The following is a 25,486-nucleotide window of genomic DNA, read 5'->3' on the forward strand; positions in this document are numbered from 1 at the left end:
ACAAATCCCCATATCTCTCTAACAAAATTGTGCAAACTATGTAAACACACGTAAGCAAGTTGGACAGGAGCTCCATGGATGAAGAGACAATAATGAAAATACTTACTCCTACTAGCTACACAGAGCACTGTGGCTCAGTCCAGAAGAAAAAGATGTGAGCATATTCTTAGTTTCAAGCATAGACCTAGACCCACAGCTGTACTACTAACCCCCTTCATTTTACTCATGTGTTTCTCATTTCTGCTGTTTAGGCTGCAGTACTCAATGTCTTTCAGGAATGCACTGATGGTATTTTTCTGATTTAAAATATTGTAATTTCTTAGATATGAAAATGTAACATCTGATAAGCCTCCAGGCTTTTGACCCATTTCACATGTTGCATTACTACAGTTACATGAACAGGTTTATATGCTGGGGAGGAAAATGACATGCGTGGGCATAAATTAATACATGAGTGGTGCAAGACAGATGTCTGCTTACACCACAAAAGTTGGGGTTTTTTTGTGTCTTCAACATAGCCAGCTAACACTCTCTCCATTTCCCTAGCCTTATCAACCTTGAGATATTTATAAAAATTTCCCTGGATAGGCACAGAAGTAGAGATTTTAATCCCTTATATTCCTTCCTTTTAGTCTTCTAAACCATAAAGAACCAGTCTCTGTACGTACTTGTGGAATTACATTAGGGGAAATTAACCCAGTGAATATGTAGTTTAATTTATTAACATCAAACAAAATGTTGGTTAATATAACCACATAGATGCTCAGCCGTTAGAAAATCCAGCACCAGCACCATGACAGCCCAGAGTCATGACTTGTAATAAATACTAATATTGCAATTCTTATATGAGAAGCCTAAAGCACTTTATAATAGGGAACAAGCATTGCTCTTCTCATTTTACAGCTGAGAAAATTGAAGTGCCTTCTCCAAGCTAAGACAAGGAACACAGCCTAGGGCCGTCTCAATTCCAACCATATGTTATTGTCTGAATTATTTCATGCAGCAGTAGCAATGTTGGTACCAAGTGCTTTTGCGCTGGCTGCGATTTGTAGAATTAACACAACAAACTGAAGCCTACAGCATAAGTTTTGGCTGAAGGAAAGAGGAGGGGAGCAGAGCAAGCACTCAGTGGAAGCAGCAAGTGAGTTAATCTCCACCCAGATACATTTCAGCTTATACATCTAAATCAAAAGGTAAAAAATAATCATTTGGGTTAAAAATACAATGTTCAGATTTTTAAAAAGAAACCTGGAAAATAGGTTTAGGACACTGTGTGTGGATGGTTACCTTAAAATCTATTTTCACACATCTCTGAGAAAAAATCCTTGGTAACGTTGCTGTTCAGTATTCTTTTTCTTTCTTTTGCCTTTGTTCTCCTTCTCCTTTACTAGCTGCCACCTACTTACGGCATTCATTTTGTAGAATTTACTTCATCTTTTTCCACTTTCTTCCCCTCAAATTGCTGAGATTTTAGGTGTCAGCCATATGGCTACCAATTCCTCACACAAAGTTCTCTTATTTTATCTTCTACCTGATGTGACTGTGACTGCAGAAAAGGAATGGAAAATTACAGTGCATTGAGAACAGTGTATGATTTAAAACAAACATTTTGTCATGCCAAGGAAATACTGAACATCAATAGCAATCTCTAAAACAAGATTGAGACCTGATATTACACATCATAAACATCATATCTACGTAACGATAAAAGAAGAAAGTAAGAAAGAGACTAGAGCAAATGTCAAAAAAAGGAAGAAGTCCAAAGGCTTATGTTAGACATGTCAGTGCTAATGGCACTTATTGGACACTAAGTGCGAACACAGTTACTAATACTAGCTCCATGCTGTTATGTGTGCTCAGGTTAGAGCAGTTCTGACCTTGAGCTTGGGTGCCATGGAAATATATGTGAAGAATCCAAGAAGAATTGTGTGCTGCTATACTTGATCTCATCCCAAACAGAAACAGTTTCAGGCAAATAGAGTCTTATTTTTAGTCACATTTATATTTTGAAGGGACCTAAAATGGATGCTGTAGCCTATTTTCTGAAAAGTTATGTGCTAAGGACTGTTCTTGCATCAGAACGGGGTGTGATAAAGAAATTACAAAAGCATGCCCAAAGTTAAGCTAAGCTGTGGAGAACAATAGGGTGCTTTCCTCCCTTGCCCATACTAATGTGATATGCAGGCAGTGGCCTGTTACTACTATTATCATAATTTTTAAGAGATAACAGTGAATGTTATTTCTGTAGTGTCTCAGGCTGATAGGTGTTTAGAAGAGAAGTAGTGGAATTTGAAAAAAAGCAAGCCTTAGAAACTTCCCTTAAGTTTGTTGGCTCCAGGATCAGGCAGAGGCAGTGCATCATTCTGCTTCGCCAAACATCACTGTTTTAAGTGAAGTTTGGCTGCAGAAAAGATGAACAGTATAATATTTTAATGTGCAGGCAAGTTTTATCTTTGCATCCCAGCCTCTCAAAGAAATAGATCCTTTGGTTTTGGCCATAACGCGCATGTTCAAACTGTCCAGCTTGATTTTGAACTGCCAGAAACTAGTGAGGTCCGCACCAAAAACTCACTCTGAACAGGAGGCATCACCTCCCTAACTACAGCAGCCTCCACCCAAATTCTGCCACTGCAGACCACAAGCACTATAGCAACAGACTCTCAGTGCAGTTTACTGCTCTCCTCTGTTCCAGTTTGGGCTGGCTGCAACTCCCATTATACATCTGGAGGCGTTTCAGCATTCGGATGGTTATCTTCAAGCTCAGACCTGCCTTCCTTGCACAATTAGTGTGGAAACAAATGTTTCAGAATCCTTTCTGGCTACTTGTCACACAACCGATGTCAGCAACTCACCTTCAGAGTGTCTTCAGAAGGCATTATTGTGTAAGCATGCTGCAAGCGTGGTCAGTGATAGGATGTTGAACAGTGAGAGCCAATTTCACTTCGATAGACTATCCTATTCTGACTTCAGAGCATGTTTGGACATGTTGTATAGCATTATCACTTGCATGGGAGACAATATTTACCAAGAATATAAAACAATAGGCAAACAGCTTTCCTACTGTCTACTCATATTCCGCACTAAACACTGCTCGTCTCACAAAATGGTCATTGATTGAACTCTGCCTCTGGCAAATGTAGAACAAGGCCTATCTGGCAGAGAGATGTTTTGCACCACACAAAACCCCTAGTATTATTTTTAATTAGAATTTTTAAGGATATGGTGAAAAAATTATATTTGTACTCAGCGAGCTAGCAATTTTCTCCGGGGATGCTGTTTCATCCTCGCTTACCCAGGAGCTCTCTATTAGTCTCCTCTCCACTGCAGATGATTGAGCAGTTTTGGCTGTCTATGCAGGCTTCTGCTTTTTCAGCATGAGGTGATGGACTCACTCATCGCAGCTGGGGTCCTGCTTCCTGTACAGGCAACCCAAAACAATCCAGGAGAAGGGGATGAGGGTAAAGGAAAATAACATCTTTCCCCACCCCCACAGTCCAGACTATTTCCATAGTGCTTGAGATCACTGAAAAATGAATGCTATGACTAATGCCACAAAACACTAAGCTTCTAGTCAAAATACATTTTCATTTCCAATAAAAACACAGAAGTTTTCCATTGAAAACACATAAATTTTTCAAGTAGTCCTATCTATTAAAAAACAATAAGGATCAGTTTTCTGGATTTCTTAGTCCTGGTAAATACAAGTGGCCTAAAAAAAAAACCCCTTACTACCGCTACGGAAAAAAAGGTAAGATTGCCTAAGTGGGCACGGTAAGAGGCATTCCAGTTCCATTAAACTAACTCAATTAATTTAATCGCAGTAAGACCAAGAAGAAAACAGTGAAGAAGCTGATGAAATTTCCTTTTTGGCCCTGGAAAGCCCACTTCTTCCATTTCTTAAAATGTATGAGATGTAGAAGAAATCTTTACACTGGCAGCACTCCATTTCAACGTGGAAATTATATTGCTGCAGTGCAGAATAGCAAAAACATTTCACAAAAATTTCTGTTGAGCAATTAGAAAAAAGCCAGATGTATTCCTCTCATATCATGACAGCAGCTTGATTTCCACTTCAAAAAGTAATTCAGGACATTTTAAACAACGGTTATTAAACATTTTAAAGTCAGCAAGTCTGAATAAGTTGTGATTGAAAATTTAACAGGAGCTAACCACGAACTTGTCTGGACCATCAATACTATTTCAATGAATTTCAGACCACTAAGAAAGAGTTCAAAGGACTGAGGGGATGGAAGAACTAATACAGCATCAGCTTTTCAGTGGGTAGGCAGACTGATCTGAATGAAGACAGGCTGGACAACTGAGGGAAAATAATGGGATAACCCATAACATTTGATTAATCAAGGACATAGAGAGTAAAAATAATTGAAATTAATGAAGCTGATAAGAAATAGAACTGGTCAAATAAAACTGACTCCTTATTTTGATGAACTGGAATCAAAAATTGGTTGAGGACGAAGCCAACACAGATATAATAGTTATACTATCATGGGCATTTAACAGTGTGTTACACGACACCGAGTGAAGCCAGAATTATGCAAAATTAACCCGATGGTGTGAAATGTATTAAAACTATGGTTTCTGAATTGTACACAGAGATCTAGTAAACACTACCTTCTATTTTGAAAACAGTATAAAATTGGTTCTTGACTGTAACATTATTTATTATTAATAACTGGAATACAACATAAAATTACCTTTAAAATCTAAAGGTGCCAAAGTTTTCAGGGAGAGAAGCAGAGCTCACTTCAACGCAATTGGTCACTTATTAAACCAGTTTGTTCTGCTTTCTGGCTGCAAACTGCATTCCAAGGAGTGCAGAAACATACTGAAAGGACAGGGGTTCACCAATGGCAGAAGTAACAGGTCCAAGGACGATTTAGACTTCCAATCCAATGCTATGGCCAAGGCTGCTATAAAAATGAGGCAGAGCAGCAGTAGGGCTGGTTGCTATCATACAACTCTTTTACCAATCCTGTTTTGCTATTAATGTCAGTGTTCCAATTAAAAATGCATTTAAATAATTTTAAAGGATTCAAAGAAGAGTGCCAGAGATTCAAAAGAATTGAGAGCTTAATAATTTACTTTAAAAAAGAAAGCTGAAGAAAGACTTGTGCGGTTTGTAAATGCGTACAGTGAAGCAGCAATGACACAGCATGCACTTCAGCTTCACAGACAAAAGGCAAAAGATCTGACAGCTGGATACCGAAAGACAACAAATTCAGGCTCAATATAAGTGGCACATTTTTAACAGTAAGTAATTATGTTTTGAACAATTTGGGTGGATTCTTCATTGCTAGGAGCTTTCAAATCAAAGCAGGGTGCTTCCTCTAAAAGCAAGCTTTAGTTCAAACAACAATTTGAAGAAGTCTTGGAAACTCTGCTCTACAAAAGAGCAGACTGAACACACGGTGTTTCCTTCTGCCTTCTGAATCAGAATACACTGGAACAGTTAAACTTGCCTCATAGACGTACCTGAAAGGAGGTACCAATTTAAAAACGAAAGTCTTACGCATTTTGGGTACTCTGGACTACATAATAGAGTTGGGGCTATATGGCTGCATTACACAGCAGCCTGAAAGGAAGCACCACCTAGATACAGCAATAGTGTAAAATTGTGTAGTTAGGGACTCTGCATTTCTGCCCCAGGAATTATGAGAACAAAAGCAGTAACATACTATGTTCAGCCCAGTGGATGCCAGAAATTTTGCATGCCAGGAGATTCCTTATTCCAAGCTTGCAGAGGGTTCTGCTCCTTTCAGACTGTTTGTGTGTCATGAGAAAGCAAAAAAAGACAGATGCAGTGCACCAGAAAGAAGCAATTCACCTTCTGGCCTCAGTGAAATCAAAGGTGAACAGGCCTGACATCCTGCAGATTGACTTCACCACGTAGAGAAAATGCTAGCCAGACAAGACACAGAGACCTGAAAATTTCCTGCTTGAATTATACCCATACCTTTTACAAATACAGAATTTTAAAACACTGAGATTCCAGTCTTAGGGAATAAAATCACTTCAGTTGATGGCACTCCTTTTCAGATGTGAAGTAATGAAACTCAAGTTATTGTCTTGTCTGGTGCCAAGTAAGGCCTTCAACCAGAATCTCTTGTACCTTAGGACAGGATCTCCCACCACAAGGCTGCTGGATGGTCTGGGCATGACTGCCTATTTCTCACTCTAAGAGTCATCTTTGAACAAAGAAAGACCTTGTAAAGACGGCCTCATTTTGAAAAATGTCTTTTAGTGAAAAGCAGGTATATAGCTTCAGTTGAAGGATGTTCTTCAAGGGAGAGAGTAAAATTTTTCCCTTAAGTAATCTTTCAGTAGTCAAGACCTTTACTTCACGATTTAGAACTTCTGCATACCCAGCTGACATGATTAAGATGCAGTGTAGGAGTTCATCCCGCACAGACGGTGAGCATAATGTATAGTCATCACATAGAGATAACAGTCCAGAGATGGAAAAAAGCCTTCCAGGTTGTTCATGACAGATCTATGGCAATGGTCACCCACGACAATATATTTTTAGAGTTTCATACAGCCCATTTTTACTCATGCTCCTCCCAGAGATCCTTTAATTCATACGTACTGTTAAAGCTCACACGACTCTCTTCAGAGAGATACATCATAGTATCACTTTTGGATCTGCACTTTCCCACATGGGTAACATGCTGTTGTGGAGCTGTATGTAAAGTATGCTTTGGAAGCAAGAACTTTGCAGTTTAACAGCATTAAAATAACCCACAAACTTTTCAAGTATATACTTTATTTCATTCATATTTCACAGTCTGTTTCTGTAAAATTTTAGCAAAAAGGTCGTGTTCTATAATAGACTTCTTAGGCTACTGAATTCAGAGCTGGCAATGGACTTCGAAAGTACAGAAAATGTTTACATTCCAACTAGAGCAGTAGCATTTCAAAAATACATAGTAAAAGTAATAAAAAATGCCAACATTTATTAAAACTTAATAGAAAAACAGCAGTCTGACCCATCAAGCTACTCCGCCTGCTAGTTGTCAGCAGCAAGTGAAGATGCAGCAGGCCATCTGCTCAACTTTTTAGACTGGGACAGTTGTCTTCAGCTAAATTGTTAATAAAAAGTCTTACTGCTTCAAAGGTCAAAAAAATCTCTAAGTTCATTGTTTACAAGTTTCCAATCAGAGAGGCTAATGTTTCTGCTCAAATCTACTCAATCACTTCCAGATCCCGCCCAGAATCCTCGATCACTTCCAGATCCTCCCTAGAATCAGGATCTGTTCTAGTCCTGATGCAGTCTACCAATAGTTCCAAGCTAATCCATTTTATTAAATTGCTGCTAAGAAAGGAAAGTCTTTATTGTTTAAAGGTTTATTAGGGCTTCTAGGAATAAAAGCAGCTAAGAAAAACTGAACAGAATGGTACTCGATGACATATCTATCACTAGGGGCCTTCAACATCCTTTTTTTCACAGATGTTGTGTCAAGATTTGCAGTTATCTAGGGATATGGTTCCTAAGGGGCCCCAGATTTACATATAATAGTTCCAGAGTGGATTTTTCTAGTTCAGCAAATACTATTCAAGTCTGGACTGATGCCCAGTAGGAGATTTCTAACCAGCTGCTGGACTTAATTCATAGATTTATTGAATATATATCTATACAAATTACAGCAGCTGAAAGGCTCATCAGCTATAAGCACACCCACTTCAGCCCACCCTCAGTGCTGTCAGGGGAAAAAAAATACATGTGGTACTGTGTGAACTACGAGAGATTGCTATCAGCTAAAGTCTCCGTAAGTCAGAGGGTACCACCCTGCAAGGCCGATTTTCCTTCCTTTTACTCTATCAGAGCAGTGGAAATAGGATGGAGAAGAGGTCACTGGTAGACTCACTTTTTCTTGTCTCAAAGAGCTAGGATTGGACTTCTTTCTTTCTGACTTCCTTTCATCCCTAGGTAGCTGGAGTCTATAATCTTGCTTTCTAGGACAATCACTTCCTAAAAATACATACATTCCGAACTTCAAATTCTCCTCTCTATTAGATAGGTAGAGTAAGAATTTCAGGGAAAGTAGGGAAGATATCCTACGCATTTTCACACACCTCACCTCTACGCCTATTAAAGGTATCTGATCAATGGAACTGCTTCCCAGTGCCTCCTTCTCCTTCCTGTAAGAAGCTCAGAAGAAACAAGGTTATCTTTTGGCATTCTTTCACAAATGGCCTAAGATACCATCACATCTATCCTGCCAAATGTCATCCAGTGCAGATATCACAACTGATTCCAAAAGAGCTAGATTGGACATGTCCTACATTACTACCGTGCACTTTGCTGCCTTCCTGCCTTCGGGATTTGCTGGCTGAGTTTTCATATTGCTGTGCTGCGAGTTACAAGACATCCTAGTATGCACAATTATAGCAGGTATATTGAAATAAATACATGACAGAACACAGTTTAGGAATATTTCTTTTAATCAGTTCCCAGGTATCACACTAGTCTTCAGCAGGTGCGCAGGATATCATGAAAGATGTGGCTACTAGTTTGCTATAGCTCCACTAGAACAAATCCTGCCACAAAATTTCTCTCTGTAGGCCTATGGCTAGTACAAATACAACTCAGATTTCTCCTCTTTGTGAGGCATGCATGGCATTTCTTTCAATCAGTGTAAAAAGGGGAAAATCCCTTACAATTTCTCTAATGCACATATTTGAGGAAGACTACAAAAGCATTCTCTACAGTCTTCTGCAATATTGATTCCCAGAGGCATCAGAAAATGAAAAGGTCTAGTCAAATTAGCAAGACATCCACTCTATGTTTCTTTTTTAAACAATCTGAAACAGATTATAGAAGTGCTTAAAGCATCAAAATACCCAGTCACCTAGACTGCACAATTTTTTAAAGACATTGTCATGCAGAAAGGAACATACCATAAACAATCCAGGTCCCTTACCTTCTTTGACCAAGCCATTCTTTGCTCTCTACACTGACTGCCTCTGAAAAAAAACCCTTCAGATTGGAGGGAGTGACATAATTAAGTGCCTAGATAAACTGAAATCAAATAAATGTAGAACAGCTTGTGTAACATGACTACTGTGGATGTCTACTAGTAAGGCCTAATATCTTACGCACATAGTGGTGGTTAGCTGTATCTCAAGGCAAGCAGGATAGGAATGATATAAATTTATATGGAGGAAAAATGTTTCAAGATTTTTTTTTCTTTTTTTTTAAAGTTCAAGTAGATAAAATTTTTAGGGAGATTATCCAACCTGACATATCTCTCTCATTTTTTTTCCCTCCTCCTCCCTGCCCCCCAGTACATTCATTTAATTTCTCTAGAGAAAAAAAAGAGGGAAGGGGAATGGGAGAAGGATTTGTTTCACCACAGGCCATTATGCTCTTTTTCCTTTCACCTCTCCCTTTTTTTTTTTTCCTACTTAGCGATCTGACTTCACAGAAAAAAAAAAAAAAAAGAAAAAAAAAAAAAGGAGTTTAGGCTTGTAAACTAAAGATATACATATCAAATAATATGCAACTGGTCTTGCCAAATTAATCCTGGTGAATGAGTACCTTTCCTTGTACCATTTTAAAAAAAGTAAGTCATTGCAGTCTTTAGTAACAATGTTTAATCTGTTAACTACAGAGAAAATGCAAAGCCACTTGCCTTGTACACTTGTTACTCATGAATAAATAGCGCTTTGGAACAAACATTTCCAGTGCAAGTCTTGTTATTTTCATTCATTCAACTGTACAGATCAAAATCAGAAGTATACTCACCAAAACACATTTGGGTCCTAAGACACTCATCACTTTGACCAAAGACTGCAATGAATACAGAATGCCACCTCAGCACAAGCAGATCTCCACTAATTCAAATATGTTATAACCCCAAAGCAAGACTCTGCTACAACAAAGGACAGCAATAGCCTAAAGATACCACCCTACCGACATAAGTTTCCTCTCCTCACACCAACACCCTTCCTCCACTTGCAACAGATGATGGCCCAATGCTGGGGCCTGCTCTGCTCTTCCATTCTCAGCACTGACTATCTGAAGATGGGAATAGGAAGATGCTCATCTGCAGAATACTGCAAATGACTGTCTTTTCACGGCAAGAACGGAAACATGCCTGCGGAGTGCATCCAAGCTTCTCGAGTCCAAGAAAATACATGGAGTTAGCATGGAGTTCAAGGTCACGCTGAAGTAGTAAGTACCCATTCTGTCAAGACCTCACCATGCTATTCCAGTCCCGCAACTGGCTCTGAAGACAAGTTGTTAATGGCATGCCACTTTGCAAGTCCTGGACTCAGAAAACACTCGGGTAAAAGCTTGAGACAGGAAATAGGAGGCACAGAAATAACTTGCCCAACAGCTGTGCACCTTTTTACTACATGTTGGGATAAGTGGAGTCTTCAAGGTTGCTATCAGCTTTATCAGATCCTGTTAGAGATGCTTCTAGCTCTGCCCATGACTGTGGAGCATTGTTCTTTATTGCCTCTATGAAAAGCTGGGTTTGGTGCTTCAGCCGGTCCAGCTCGGCCTGAGTCACTTGGTTCTGATGAATGAGCTCCTTGGTTTTTAAAGTGATCTCCAGCAATCCCGACCTGCGTAGCACGACGAGCGTATTCTGAAAGCGTCTGCACTTGCTTTGCTGTTGCAAGAGCAGCTCAGGGGCAGTGCAAATCTCTTCTGGTATCAATGGGGGGCTCCACATTGCAGACTGCATCATAGTCTCTGCTGCACTCTCACTCTCATGAGGGGTGCACTTTGTTGCCTGCAGAGTTCCAAAAGGCAACAGAGGAGTCAAACCCGACACTTTCTGAGCGTCACTGGAAACACGATGAAAACTAGGAAGAGCTGACAGTTTTCCACTTGTCACCAGACTTGAAGAACTTTGCTGGTTAGAATCCTGAGGAGTCTTAAAGCTAACTGGTAGGTGGGCAAAAGGACTAGTAGGCAAGCCTGTGCTCCTCAATACAGGAGAAGTCTCCATCTTGGGTGCTTCTGTACAGAGTCGTTTATGGCAATTCGCTTCCTGATGTTCTTCTGCATCAAAGGAGTGATCTCTTTTGCAGGGCTGTGGTGCTATTTTTGGATAAGAATTCAGGATGGGCAGGTAATTAGCGAAGTCATTTATCTTTTTCCCAACAGGGTGAGGGTTAATGGGAGGTGGGATTGACGGACGAAGAAACACTAGCTGTGGCTGAGCTGGAATCACTTCAAAGGATGGCTGCACAGTCCAAGATTGGAGCTGTGATGAACTCCCCTGAGAAGCACAAATGGGGAAAAAATAGAAGTCTCACAATAACATTGTAGAAGAGGATTAAAAAAAAACTTAAATGAAACAGGTGGACTGTGTCATTTCTCCATATTTGATACACACTGTCCAATTAATATGTTCTGAACAGTTTTCCACCAACCTCATCCTTCTATTTCTCTGACAACAGAGCACAGCACTAGAATAAAAAATGCAATCCGCAATCTTTTTACTATGGAACAGCAGATACATTTAGAAACAATTAAATCTGAATTTATATATGCTTTCCCAAATGAGGATTACAGTGCATGCTTATATTGTACAACACTCATGTAAAAGTTCAACCCAGACCTGGGCACAAGCGTACAGAAAAGTTGAAAAATAATTAAGCATTGTGGTTATGAAATATTTTAAACAAGTCAAAGACTGCACAGACATTTTAAGAACAATTCATATTCCCTCTTCGTTGAAAGGCAGCAACTCTAATCTTGTCAATTCTATTCTTATTGCAAGCTTTTGAAACGGTTATTTAAAACAGACGACAGCTGTTCAGTAAGTCTTGCAATCTTAAGTACAATACACAGTTTCAATAAATTTAAAATCATGAAATAGAAACGAAAATGCTGAATATCAACCAATGCAAGGAAAAAACCCTGTTGTAAGTCCAGAGTAATTTAACTCCATACCTCCGGTGAAATAGTGCGCACCAATAAACCTTAAAAGCACTATATTTCAAGAAAGATGCCCAAGCTTTTATTCCCTCCCACAAGCCATATTCTGCAGTATAGAGGAATGCATCAATTTTTACAAGACATTACCTCTTCCTCCTCCAATACATTACTACAGATCTTCATAAGATTCCCTGGCCAAAAAGCATGCCTGCTTTTCTCCAAACACATCATATGGTCTAGTAAGAGATACTATTTATTTCTGAAGCAAAATCTCACTTGTTAACATAATTAAGTCATTGTCACTACAATTATACTAATACAACATACTGTCAGCTACTTTTCTAGTTCCTTACAACTTGGCATGCTACTGGCAGGCCTGCTGAAGGCAGTCTTTAGCTAGCGCAAATGCATTTTATTATTTTTGGTATTATACCAAGTAATATGAAATCCATCTCCTTTCTCCCAGTCTTGTAAGATATAAACTGGCAAATGTTAACACGCTTTGCTGAAGCCCTTTCCCCCAATAAAAGACTTGAACTTGCCCAAAAGCAGGTATTACCCATTGATTAGGACAAAGACTTGGAGACGAGATTAAATTACCAACTCTGACACAGAATTTCTTTGGTTCAGTGGGCAAGATGCTTATGGAATAGGGGTAGAGAGCAACTATTTGTAAAAAACAAATATCGCTACCTTATCACAGAAAAAAGGACAGATACATTCAAAGTAAAAGTATCTGGAGATGTTAGTAGTGAGGAAGTGTATAAATACTACGGCTGTAAACACACAGGACAGTACATGCAGCCTTAAGAAGCAAGGTTTTGGGGGTCAGAAGTTGTCACTTACTGCACAATTGTACAGTGTCTAGCACAGCAGAGCCCCAAAATCACTGAAGTCAAGAGAACTCTGATAACTGTTTATCTTTTTCTTGTTTTTTCTGTCTCTGTTATCTAATTTCTTCTTCTTTCCACTCACATTGCATTTTGCTCTTTTCTTCTACCCAAACTCTGATTTTTAGTAGAGGACGACATGTTTATTTCACTAATTCTGAAAAGAGAGGGTTTTTTTTTGTTATTGGGATTTTTAAAATGAAAGCTAACATCCTGTATGTATCAGTATCACTTGTCTAAAAAGCCTTCCTACTTATTAAGGTCTTTTACAAGGCTTAAAGAAATCTTGCCACAAGCAGCAGCATGTTTCAGAGAATTAATTCCTGCTTGATTTTTTTTTTCTTTAGCAACATTATTGTTAGTTGTTTACACTCTGAAGTTGGGACAGCAGGTAACCATCACCGTGCAGGATCACAGTGGTTCTAAGACAGGAGGATGATGTTGATGGAAACTGAAACTGTAACAAATAAACAGCAGTAACTGGATGCTGCTTGTTTTGTTTTCTTTTGTTTTGTTTTTCCTCCGGTCCAGTGAGCCCAACTGAACGCTGTTCGAAATGATCATTTTAAAAAGATGATCAGCATGACTATCTGAGGTAACTAGGCATAACGGAGAGAGGCAGAAAGATGTTTTATTATTCTTCTGGCCTAGACTTGTTGCTTTTGTTTATTGCAGTAAACATTATTGCCCTTAAACTTACATAATTAGACTTAGATTTTATGATATACTGCTCAAGAAAACAGAGTCTGGTAATTTTATCTATATTTTATTAAATTTTATATTTAATAAATATATGTTATATAATATATATATAAAATTATAGTAAAATATATACTACACGTGAATGCTACTCACTATTAGCTACTTCTCCTACCTGTTTGTAACACAACCTGAAGTTTAACATTAGACTAACATTAACACTGCAATCAGTGTTTAATTTTTGAGCTGTGGGACAAAGGCTATCAACCTTTGGTGAAGTTGGCCTGCTCCCTACTATATGAAAACTTCAGCATTTGTTTAGGCAGTATTTTGTCCACACACGTAGGAACATGACTATAGAATAAAATTGTTTCTTGTCAAGATAAAGCATAATGCTCAGAAATCAGAACCATCTCCCCCACAAATGCATAATCTGCCAAACACCAACAGAAACCCATATATATGTGTCAGCACTGATACACAGTATTTGAATTTAACAGGTTTTGCTTGTTGTCATAACAGATTCAGTAGAAAAAGAATCAGTATCTGTATTCTCTTCCTCCCCCTTCTCACTGTATTCTCAGAAGTATTCTAACAAAAAACGCTGAAGAACTTTTGCTCTGCTCAGAAAACCCAAGTACAGAGCAAGAGGTCTAGTAATACGGGGATACTTTGAACTGGGAGCTCTCATATCTTCTGTTTCAATGTAAGAGTCAGGAGCCTCAGGGATGTGCTGGAGGAACAACAGGTAACAAGATACTGGAGGATATAAACAGGGAATGTAACTGTTGCAATGTGAGCCATCACATGCAATTAAGAGGAACAACTATTAAAGCAAAAATACCACAGCTAACTTCAGATACGGATTTAATTTTTTCATTTATAACATTCTGGATTTGTATTTCCCATTGCATATAAAGCACTTCTAGAACCTAAGAACTAGGAAGCAAAACCTATCATCCTACTTTACTGTCTTTACTGAATCAGAAAGAAAACATCAGCTTTCAAAAGGAAAAATACTTTTTTTTTGTTTAATCTTTGGTGTTGTCTACACAACATTCTTAAAGACTTTTATTTTGAGGATTCCCTTTGAGGCAAAGAGGTTTAGTAGATCTAGTAGAGCTTCTCCATTTCACATTTTTTCCATCTCGGTGATTCCAGATGCCCCTCAAAATAACAGGCTGTCACAATAGACCTTTTCAAGTTACCATTTACTTTCTGGACTACAACAACTTGGTAAAATCTTTTCGAAATGAAAAATACTTTTAAAAAAAAAATCCATTTAAGAACATGCAGTGTTTTTCAGTATATTATTTCTTCCCTACCTGCTTAACTAACACATTTTTCATTACGACCATGGGAGAAAGTGCAGGAAAGGAGTTGCTTGTGGTCACTGGGCACTGCCAAGGCCCATTCTCTGCATTCCAACACAACGCATTCAGCACGTCCTCCGAGTCAGTCTGCTCCATAGCGCTCTGGCACTCTGAACTTCCATCTGTCAGATGCAGAATTCAGCTGTTAGTTGTTTCACATGCACAGCATGCTTGCTACCTCTTTTCAGTTTTACTATTCTGCTTCCTTTCAACCAAGCCACAAAGAACAATATAGTTTAGTTCTGGAATGTCAATAAAATTAGACCTGCTGGGACAGCTGTCAAATAGCCTTTAATAAAAGGCTTTAGATTTCAGATCAGTTCTCATGCAGATATTGTCTCCCTAAAAATCTACTACTTTTTGTTCTTTTGTTTAGTCTCCAAGGTACTGCACATTATCATGAAGATTGCTCTAAAACCTGGTGCAATAAAAAACTACAGGCACCAGCACTGCCACAGCCGTAGTTAGTGCTGCAGGCATTTTGTGTCTTGAAATCTTCTATCTACAAACCCAATAAGGTAGGTATCTCTCACAAAGGCTTCTTTTTTCTTTTGAAGGCCTTCTTTGTTCAGTTTTGTTGAGTATTAAAATGCCACACCATGCCTTCATTTTACTGATGTAATAGCAATTACTTTCTGGTTTATCAGGCTCTACAGACAACCTGGTCAAATCATACGAGACGTCAGACAGCATAATGCAACAGTTCACTCATCACTGCAAAGAACAAAAGTAATTTTACCATCCCCACTTCTACACTTTGAAGTCTGATGATATTCTGTTCATTTCCTTATTAGGCACATTTTAAATTCCCATGCCATTCAAATTCACAGGATGAACTTTGTAACTACATAAAGCTCCTCTCAAAAAGTTTTATGGTAGGATGACTGCAGATGGAACCTGTCTTCCATCTAAAGGCCCTCCCAGGTAATAAGACACACACTGTAAGAGGCGAGAGTCAAATTTCTTAAACATCACCAATAAAAGCAAAGTCCAAGAAAGATAACACAAAAAAAGGTAATGCAGTGGTTTTCTAAACCTGAATATCCAGAATCCTTGTCAGATTCAGCTGCCGCCATGCTGAAGTGATGGTTCGAGCTCTTCATTTCTGTCACTTTGCCCAATAGTTCCTTGAGGGTCTCAACAGATAGCTATTTTGTCTCCATGCTTCCATAGTGCCACAGGCAGTTTTTAACACCTTTTCCATTGAGGAGCTACATAAAAAATTGTTAGGAACAAAAGAGGACTTTATCTGAATCTAAAGAAAATTCCATCAGTATAAGACAACAAAGAAGGTCACGCGTGTCCTTATGGAAATCTGGTTATCAAAGGTTTGCTGCATCTGTTAAGCAATCTGTAGAATTCCATTAAACTCCCAGCCTCACACTGGCTATGTTTATCACACATTTAGGTTAGCAAAGGCTTGCCAATAAAACCGTTGTTTATTCCCTGCAAAACTCTTTAGGCTATGCATGTTTAATGACGCATTACACCGTAGAAAAGATAGGCAACAATTCTTTGCATCAACTGACACCTCACTTCGTAGGATCTTCTGGTCTAAAGTTTTCCATTTGCCTTAAGCTGATTTTTTTTTTTAAGTTTGAGGGAAGTTTCCATGATCTAGCATTTCAGGCCCCTGCACCAACTACCAAAGAACAGTATCGTACTAGGCATGACATAGTCCCTCAGGTTAAAAGATGTCCAAAAAGCTAAGGCATAGGAAGGAAGAAACTAACTGAAGCAGAAATATAGTACAGATATTTTACTTTTATAAAAATGTCTTTATTTTTCACTACTGTTGTGAATGCTACCAATGAATCAAAGGTAGTTTAGAAGTACTGAAGACATGGATGCAGTTGAAGGGGTAGAATGCATCTGTCTCATTCAGCTCCTTTCTTCAGTGGCTGAGTGGGTCAGAGTACAGACCACAGTACACAGCCAATCTTACTGAATTACCTGAAGTAGAATAATTTCATACTTGAAATTGCTAAGTACATGGTAGATTTATCTGGAGAGCACAACGCATAAGTAATTTCTAACTCTGTTACGAATTCTGTCAGACAAGGTAATAATACCTTACTGTACACACAAAAATTGGGAAATAGGAATGTGACTTTGTGATCTGCTAAAGATGTAATAGCCAATTCTACAAAGTTCACCAACACAGGTAACCAAGATAAAATAACAGATACAAAGTGTATGGTTGTTATCTGTAATTATATCAATGGCCCTCCAAGTCAAGTGGGATAGTTATGAATCTCTTTTTACAGTGACAGTGAGCTAACTGGAGACTTTCAGAATAGAAACATTTCAAGAATAAAACGTAGGTAGAAAACTAATGTATTAGACATGTTTCTCCATCCAAAAAACTAAAGGCTATTCATAAACAACTTTTTTTTTGTTTTTCCCCCAAGAATTAAAAGTTACTCAGTTACAAAAACTTAGCTATCTCAGGGACTGAATCCCAAACCAAGTCAGCTGTGCTGGGTGAAGCCCATAAAAAATACAGCTGAACCTGCAAAGCTGTAGTTTTGTTAACAGTCTGTTTCACTCTCAAGAGTAAAAGTAAGTCATCAGAGAAAAAAAAGTAAAGTAAGTGATCAGAGAACACACTGAAGCTAAAGAAATCCATACTGCTAAAAGTGCAACATATACTATACCTGCAATGCACTCCTAGGGAGAAATGGCCTTAAAAATGCCCTCTTCTTCCTACACCCAGAATGAGAACACAGGAAGGCTGAAACTAAAAGCTATGAAAATCAGAAAAATATATGGTTACATTATGGCATACAGTATGACATACTTGTCACAACTTTAAGCTGCTTTCTGAGGGTAGGCAGACTCTAGTAAGACAGAACAAAGTTTCTTTTCCTTAAAGAAGGTAGCTGAGAGTTTTGCTAACAAAGCACGACGGAAAGAAGTGTAGAAATGATGTCTAATATTATTTGTAGAAATTCTTTTTTCATAAAGCAACCCTTTGAAGTTGTGTCTCATGTAAGAGCTATATATTCAAATTACAAATACAGGAACTCAGGAGTCCGCATCACGGTCAGACCAGCAGTCCATTAATGGCAGTATCCAGTTCAAGTTACTTCAAATGGCACTGCAGCAGACATTCTGGAATAATATACCCTGAAAGGCAAGTTTCTTCTTCAGGTCATGTTAACCAGTTGTTAGGATTCTCCTCCAAGATCTTGAGCCTTGGCACCTCCAATAATGAATTCTGTACACTAGATAACAGTTCTGAGATGGTAGGGTGACTGTCTATATAACTACATGAAAGACAGAATAATCATCAGCAGAATTTTCTCAGCAGCTATTTGCATCATTTTTATTTTCCATCTTCAGTCACACCTGCCAACCTGCTAACAGTTATGGAACAAACTTAACCACAGAGGAGCAGCCTAGATGCTATCCCTGGAATGGAAGATGAGGTTTAAGTCCCGATCCACACTTTTGTTATCTCGGCCTTTCAAAAATAAACGTATTTGTCAAGAAAGTGAAATGTATTGATGCTAATATTCAAAAAAGTGGAAATGGAAACAGGAGGGCTAGAAATAACTAAAATAAGAACACGCCATCTGCTAGCCTTGCACCAAGGGAAGCTTTGGGGAGGGCTAGCACATCTTCTATTCCCTTACGGAAAAAAAAACGAAACAGTAACAACAACCACAAAACCACATCCGAAAATAAACACACCGGGAGCACCACCCTCTCGAAAGGAGGGCGCGGGACCCCTCCCGCCCACCCGCGGGCCAGGGCCGCCCCCCATCCAGCGGGCACCGCCGGGAAGCGCCGGGCGCCAACTCCGCGGCCCAGGGCCCGCCCTCCCGCCGCAGCGGCGAGAGCTGCCCCACCCGAGCGCCTTCCTGGCGCTTCGCCCGCACGCCAGGCCCGGGCGGCGGGGAGCCCCGGAGCTCTGCCCGCCCGTGGCGCGGTGCCCTCGCAGCGGGCCCGGCGTGAGGAGAGGCCCCCGCGCAGACGGGCCGAGCCACCCGGCTTTCAGGCCCGAGCCGCCGCCCCGCCACACAGCGAGGCGAAGCAGGCCCCGGCGACGGCCGGGAGTCCCGAGGCCCCACAACTTCCCTCGCTCCCTCACAGCCGCCGCCCCCCCGCACCGAGCCGAGCCGAGCCGAGCCGAGCCGAGCCGGGCCGGGCCGGGCCGGGCAGCCCCTCACCTGGGTGCGGGCCGCCGCAGCTCCAACCTCGCCGGGTCGCGCATGCGCGACACCCTACCATGGAGCACGAACCTCCCTCACCGGCTAGAGAGCTCAGCCCGGAAGTGGAACTTTGCGCGCCAAGCTCCGTTCCGTGCACATGCGCACAGCAAGGCTGCCTTGCGCCGGCCCGCTGCGCTCTGTGCTTGCAGCGCGCGTGCGCCGCGGCCGTTGTGGCAGTTGGTGGCCGTCCTCGCGCAGCGCGTGACGGAGGCTTGGCTTGGCGTCGTGGTGTCCGGGGCCTACGCGCCTCATAGGGAGCGCAGGCGGGAGGGCAGGGACCTCCGGGGGCCAGCGAGGGCAGGTGGAGATCAGGAGCCCTTACCACAGGCCCTCGACTGCAGTGGGAACTGGTGTGAGGTGGGAGCGGGCAGCTCCTGGTGCGCAAGCAGCCATGGAGGCACATGGGGTCTGTCAGGGAGAAGGGCCCAGCAGCATATTGATTTCAAAAGACCTTTGGAGATGCATCCCACCATGACTTGTCAGGGACATGGCAGAAAGGAGCATCTTCACTGAAAAACAGTGTGTGTACCTCCTGTTTGTCTTGTGCTGCATGGCCATGCAAGTGTGTCAGGGCTTGAAGCTGTTTATTGCCTGGCCTGGACTTCTGAGGGGATCAGACATGGTGAGCAGAGACAGGAGTTCACGATACTGCCGGACTTCACAAAAATTGTGCAAAAGGGTACAATTCATCTCTGCACAGGTGTTTAGACTTTTATAGAGCCTCTCGCTCCAAGAATGAGAGATTACAGTGAAACCATGAACACTGACAGCCAGTTAGAAAATGAGGAAATCAGCAGCAAAGATGGTCCAAAAGCTTTAAACTTGTCTCAAAGAGGAAAACATGGCAAAAGGAGGAGCTATCATGAGCAAAGGATAGTCTTATCCTTCTACATGGTTAGTAAATATTAGATAGTGAAAGAAATATGTGGATTTGCTTTCCATGAACTCCATATGAACCAAGGGCAAATAAGTAGGAGGAAGTGAATCCTCTGGTTCAGTGAATACGACTAGAATAGCTATTCTTGATCTGAGAACTGCGTAAACACTACTAGCACCCAGAAGTCTGTCAGAATATTTTACATTTGGACATGAAAGCCATTTTGTTAGAGAAAACTGAAAGGGCTGTGTGGAAAGGCTGAGCAAAGACACAATGAATTATCTGAATAGAAATGGATTAAAGAAATCCTTTCATTGTTATGCTGGTCTTGTTAAAGAACCTGAAACACGATTAAAAAGATCAACATGATCTAATAAATTCCTGAGTGAAGAAGAGAAGGACCTTTAATCTCAGCGTAGTCTCATAAATACCTGTCAAATGCAAAACAAAAATGTCTGGGATTATGTGAACTGACACTATCATTTTGAAAATGTGACACAGAACGGATTCTAGTCCTACTAATCCAAAGTGCTGTGACAAAATGTTAGTGACACGTATTTCTATGATGTATTTTTGATTATTTAAATACCAGAGTTGGCTTTGAGTTACATATAAACAGTGCTGTGAGATGTGTGACCTCTAGACTGTGGATTTGGATCCCTTATTGTTCAGGAGGTTTGGGTTCTGAGGAAAAGCATGCTTAGAATGCTGTTGCATCATGATGTTTGCTCAGGCATGGTTCTGGTTGCCTTATCCCAGAAACAACCCTTACCGATCTCCACAGAGACCACATTTCTCACGATATGGAGTACGTGTGTGTGCACACTGAAAACAGCTCATTAGAGAGCGAGCAATCTGTATTTGGGACAGACAACCTGCCATTCAGAACAGATTTGGACTGTGTGATACCAGGCCTTCATCCAAGGGGCAGCAGGTAGGAGAACTGCGATCTTTAGTCAAGGTAAACCTGTTTTAAGTAAACTGTGTCTAATCACCTGAATTCTCCTAGAATTCAGTTGAATTAAACCATAGGTTTATATTGAGCATTATCACCTGAATTCTTCTTGCTCCAAAATATGCCTTTTTTGTTGTTTTAATAATATTTGTCATTGTCCATTCTCTCCCTTTCCCCTTTTTCCCCCTTTGCTCTCCCCATTTGATTTTTCATTGATATAAGGTCTCATTTACTGTGTGCTTTCAGTGATTACTGTCAGTGGCAACAGGATGTTTTCCTTTTTTTCATGTGCTCTACTGTGGTTTGTTTGTTTATCCTAAAGGTGAGCATTTTGGCAAATAAGTATTAGCTTTTTGTTCACTTCTCTGTTTGTTGTGGTCATACAACAGGAGAAGAGTGAAAAGAACATGGGGAAAGTATGACTGCGTGTTTACTCAGCTTAGATATTTCAACATTTTTATTGAAAAAAAAAAAGTGTTCGATCTCTACTTCCAGGAAAAGATGCAGAAATCATCTTTCATGGCTTACGAGGGACAAAAGCAAGTATTTATCCAATGAGGCGGTTAAATAATAGGTCCTGTGTGATTACTGAACAATTAATAAAGGTGTTGATGCATGGACTTAATAAATGCTTGTGGAACAAAGAATCCTTTTTCCTAACACTGCAGTAGAAAATAAATGTTTGGCAAACTTCGGAAGTAAAGCATAGCCAGGTCAGAAGAAGAATGTGGTTTCATAATACATTGTGTGAACTGGAGAGGTTAGGTGTTTGTCTGAAAACACCGTGTACGCAATCTTTTTTCTTCATATATTCACCGATTTATTTTGCTATCACAGAGAAAATACAGTTTAGTAGGTACTGTATTGCATTAAGTTATTCTGCAAATAAATAACTTCATTCATCTCAGTGTATTGAACCAAAGTCTAACTTTTATGATATTTTGATACAGATATCTTTGTTCCTTCTATTATTAATTTCTATAATTTTAATACATTAATAGAGGAATATTGTTCAAATGATGCCTCTAAGTTTTCATTTTGCTTCACGTTTCGGCAGAGGGGCACTAAATCTCAAATGTGTTTCCATTTATATTTGTGCTAGCTGTGTTGTTGAACATTAAAACAATATAAAACCTCATTTAAAAAAAAAACTTTTTAAAAAAGACATTCCACATGTGGGGTTTTTTTGATAATTAATATCTTATTTAATAAATATCAAAGCATGAAAGAGATATTGTGTGATCACCTGCTCTGACCTGAAGTGTATCACAGGTTATAGAATTTCACTCAGCAGTTCATAAGATTTTTCTTTATTGAAGATACTTTAGCAATGGCTTAATTTTCTTTTACATTTCAACTTTATCTAGCAAAGTTTCCCTTTCAAAGTAGACATCTTTCAGATTCTTGTATCCATCTGCAACTTCATCCTTACCATAAACGTCTCCAAATTAAAGGAAGACAGAATGATGCTAATTTAAATATAACAAAGGATTAGCAGAGATGCTCCTTTGATGCTCTTTGCACTCTTCTGTACTCTATGATATTGGAGGAAAACAAAGTTTAATACCTCATTTGCAACTCTTGGGCCAACTGAGAGTTTGGGGAAACTATGCAAAAGAGCAGCTCCAGTGACTGCTTCTAACCTGTGCAGCATCAGACCATTTCAGCAGTCCAGAGTACTCTGGAGGGCAGCATGCCCTTTCATACTCCCTGACTTCCCCAGTGCAGTCGTCATCTTCTCTGTCTGTATCTGCAATACAGCCTCCTCCAGTGTGAGGAAAGCTACAGGGTGTAGAAGGAACACAGGGAAATCCCTTATGATATTGTTATTTTCTGATGGAGAAATATACAAGACTTACACTGTTGTCATGAAAGAACTTCTATTTACTTCAAAGAAGGATAGATATTGTGTTTTCCTGGAGATCAAAATTATTCGGATTTGTATTTCAGATGTTGGTGGTTGCTTTGTGAGATTTTTTGTATTGCAAGTGTTGAGTCTATTAAGGCCATCCCTACTGAGTCTTTCATATGGATTGTAACTTTTCCAGTGTCTTCATTTTTCTACTTGCATCTTAATTTTGCGAGCCTGAGAATGGTGGTACCCTTGCGTTCTACATGGCTTCTGCATTCCTGCATTATTTCTCATAACCACTGGGTGTCGCTTGGCTCTTTGAATTACAGTATAGAGGGAAGGTCCAACTTGGTCCAGTCAAGGCCTGCCTGTGGACTTTTCTTCGGGATGAAAAGGACTTTATCAAATTAACATAAAATTACAGTAAATAGTCCCAAATCTCACTTTAAAACAATTTTATTTATATAACAAGGCCAACAAATATGAGATAGGGATACTACAAACAACAGCGTAATTCTCTCCATGATTTATTCCCAATACCATTTATAGAATCATAGAATCATAGCATGGTTAGGGTTGGAAGGGACCTTCAAAGATCATGTAGACCAACCCCCCTGCAAGGAGCAGGGACATCCCCCACTAGATCAGGTTGCTCAGAGCCTCATCCAGCCTGGCCTTGAACGTTTCCAGGGATGGGGCATCCACCACCTCTCTGGGCAACCTGTTCCAGTGTTCTACAACCCTCATCGTAAAAACAAATTTCCTAATATCCAATCTAAATCTACCTCTCTCTATTTTTAAAACCAATACCCCTAGTCCTGTCGCAACAGGCCCTACTGAACAGCCTCTCCCCATCTTTCTTGTAGGCCCCCTTGAGGAACTGGAAGACCACTGCTTATAGTGGTCTCCCCAGAGCCTCCTCTTCTCCAGACTGAACAGCCCCAACTCTCCCAGCCCGTCCTCATAGGAAAGGTGCTCCAGCCCTCTTATTGTCTTCATGGCCCTCCTCCGGACCTTCTCCAACTGGTCCATGTCCTTCTTACGTTGGGGGCTCCGGAACTGGACACAGTACTCCAGGTGGGGTCTCACCAGGGCAGAGTAGAGGGGGAGAATCACCTCCCTTGACCTGCTGGCCACGCAAATGGTGGTACCATTTACCCAGTCAACTGCATGACACATTGTTTGGTGGAAAAAACCTAAGATATCAGTAGGTAATTAAAGATAGCCTGATAACATAAATGCATAATGTGGCAGAATTAAGGCTGCACTGGTGACCTCAAATCTGTATTTTCCTAATTGATGGAGACTATATTTGAGAATATTATTTTTATAAGGATTTTGGCCTGTTATTTCCTTTCATTTTTACAAGCAAATGAAAAGGCAAGAATTCATTACTTTATGTACAAGGAAAACAAATGTACCTCATGCAGAAGAGAATCTGAACCTTGAACCTTCAGTACAGATCTCTGCTACAGAGGATTAAAGACTAGCCATATTAGTTGCACATAGAAGGATTAAATTTTCTACGGACTAGTCAGTAGAGAGATCATATGATGCGGTAATGTCGACGTAGCAATGTTCTGTGCCTCATAGTACAGATAGATGAGCCAAGGATATAGACTGGACATAGGCTTTCCAAGAATCTCATATGCCACTGTGACTAAGTTGCTTTCCCTGTAGGCTTGTTATGTTAGATGGCTGTTTCTTTCTAAAAAGAAATAAAATAGAAATCAAATACTCAGGCTGTCACACTCTTGACCAGCTCTGCTATGCCAACAAATACACTGCTTCAGTAGGGCAAAAACAAAGTATACAAAGAGTGGTAGAATATTTAGCAGATATTTATGGTGTTTGTGGCACCAGGACTAGCCTTGTGTAGATGTAGGAGTGAATTAGATTTTTTTTAAGTTTTGCCAAAGGCAGGAAAAATCGTACCCATTCAGGCAAGATGATTTTTCATTTTTTTACTAAATTCTCCACATGATGGCAGTAAAAAACCTCTGGAATTCAGAAGTGGTTTTTGTTTCACCTTCACAAGCCAAAGGGAAAAAAACAACCCAAGATGAAGAACTGAGTATGTGACTGAGCTTTTAGATTTCCCATTTTTCTCCTGGTAGTCCTTAAATTCCCCAGATAGTTTTCCAGACAGCAAGGCTACATGCAGCCTGGCACGAGGTCACCCGTCACATTATACTAGGGCACAGTGTCACTCACAGGCATGACTTCCAAAGATATTTTTTGTTTCTTACGCTGTGTATTAATGTGCAGAGGGAGGGGATAAGGAAAAAAAGAGGTTGTTTTAATCCCTATCTGAAAACTTGTCCCTGCACAAGGAACTAGGAGACTGTAGCTCATTACTTCAAGCCACATAACAGAGGGGCACTTGGATAAGAACCCAGTTTGCCGCAACTGGGCATTTGACCAACTTGGTTTGATTGCTGTAACAATGCCAGACAAAGATTAGTTGTGGAATGAGTTTGCAGTTGAGACTCAGCCTGTCTAGAGTGCTTGGATAGCTTGGTGTATGGAAGCACTTAGAGGGGAGTGTATTTAAAGAACCCAGAGGCAGCTGTGTGGCTAAAATTAAACGCGTTTTTCTTGTATTGTTTTTGCTTGGTTTCCTGTTGCACGCTCTGGACCTGTCTTACGAGAGCAAATGGGCAAAGGAAGGGGATGAGTCAAAGGGGTGAAATCGATCCTGGAAAT

The 25,486-nt window shown here is 40.2% G+C and overlaps 1 protein-coding gene across 2 annotated transcripts; it reads right to left on the reverse strand.

The window, feature by feature from the left end:
• Positions 1-700: 700 nt before the first annotated feature.
• CIPC (CLOCK interacting pacemaker) lies at positions 701-19,169 on the reverse strand. Of its 2 annotated transcripts, XR_015258670.1 has the most exons (7): positions 19,055-19,169; positions 17,537-17,626; positions 15,916-16,090; positions 14,832-15,001; positions 8,943-11,255; positions 3,293-3,416; positions 701-1,546 (listed from the first exon to the last, which is right to left on the reverse strand). XR_015258670.1 is itself a non-coding variant. In XM_086748803.1 (5 exons), the coding sequence occupies exons 3-5, from the start codon at positions 15,980-15,982 to the stop codon at positions 10,377-10,379; spliced, it is 1,116 nt and encodes a 371-aa protein (XP_086604929.1). In that variant the 5' UTR covers positions 15,983-16,090; positions 17,537-17,626; positions 19,055-19,169; the 3' UTR covers positions 8,446-10,376. The 2 variants fall into 2 exon arrangements, 1 of the variants encoding a protein (XP_086604929.1); XM_086748803.1 differs by lacking the exons at positions 701-1,546; positions 3,293-3,416 and having other exon boundaries at positions 8,446-11,255.
• Between the last annotated feature and the right edge of the window lie 6,317 nt (positions 19,170-25,486).

Source organism: Chlamydotis macqueenii, chromosome 5, assembly GCF_036417535.1.
Source record: "Chlamydotis macqueenii isolate bChlMac1 chromosome 5, bChlMac1.mat, whole genome shotgun sequence".
Lineage (NCBI taxonomy): Eukaryota > Metazoa > Chordata > Aves > Otidiformes > Otididae > Chlamydotis > Chlamydotis macqueenii.

What these genes read in the sequence shown, in the direction of transcription:
- CIPC (XM_086748803.1), bottom strand. Translation starts at nt 15,982, where the DNA reads ATGAAGAGCTCGAACCATCACTTCAGCATGGCGGCAGCTGAATCTGAC. An exon ending in CAAGGATTCTGGATATTCAG is followed by an intron (nt 15,002 to 15,915) that starts GTTTAGAAAACC and finishes TGCATCTGACAG; the next exon opens with ATGGAAGTTCAGAGTGCCAG. An exon ending in AAAATGTGTTAGTTAAGCAG is followed by an intron (nt 11,256 to 14,831) that starts GTAGGGAAGAAA and finishes TGTGCTTCTCAG; the next exon opens with GGGAGTTCATCACAGCTCCA.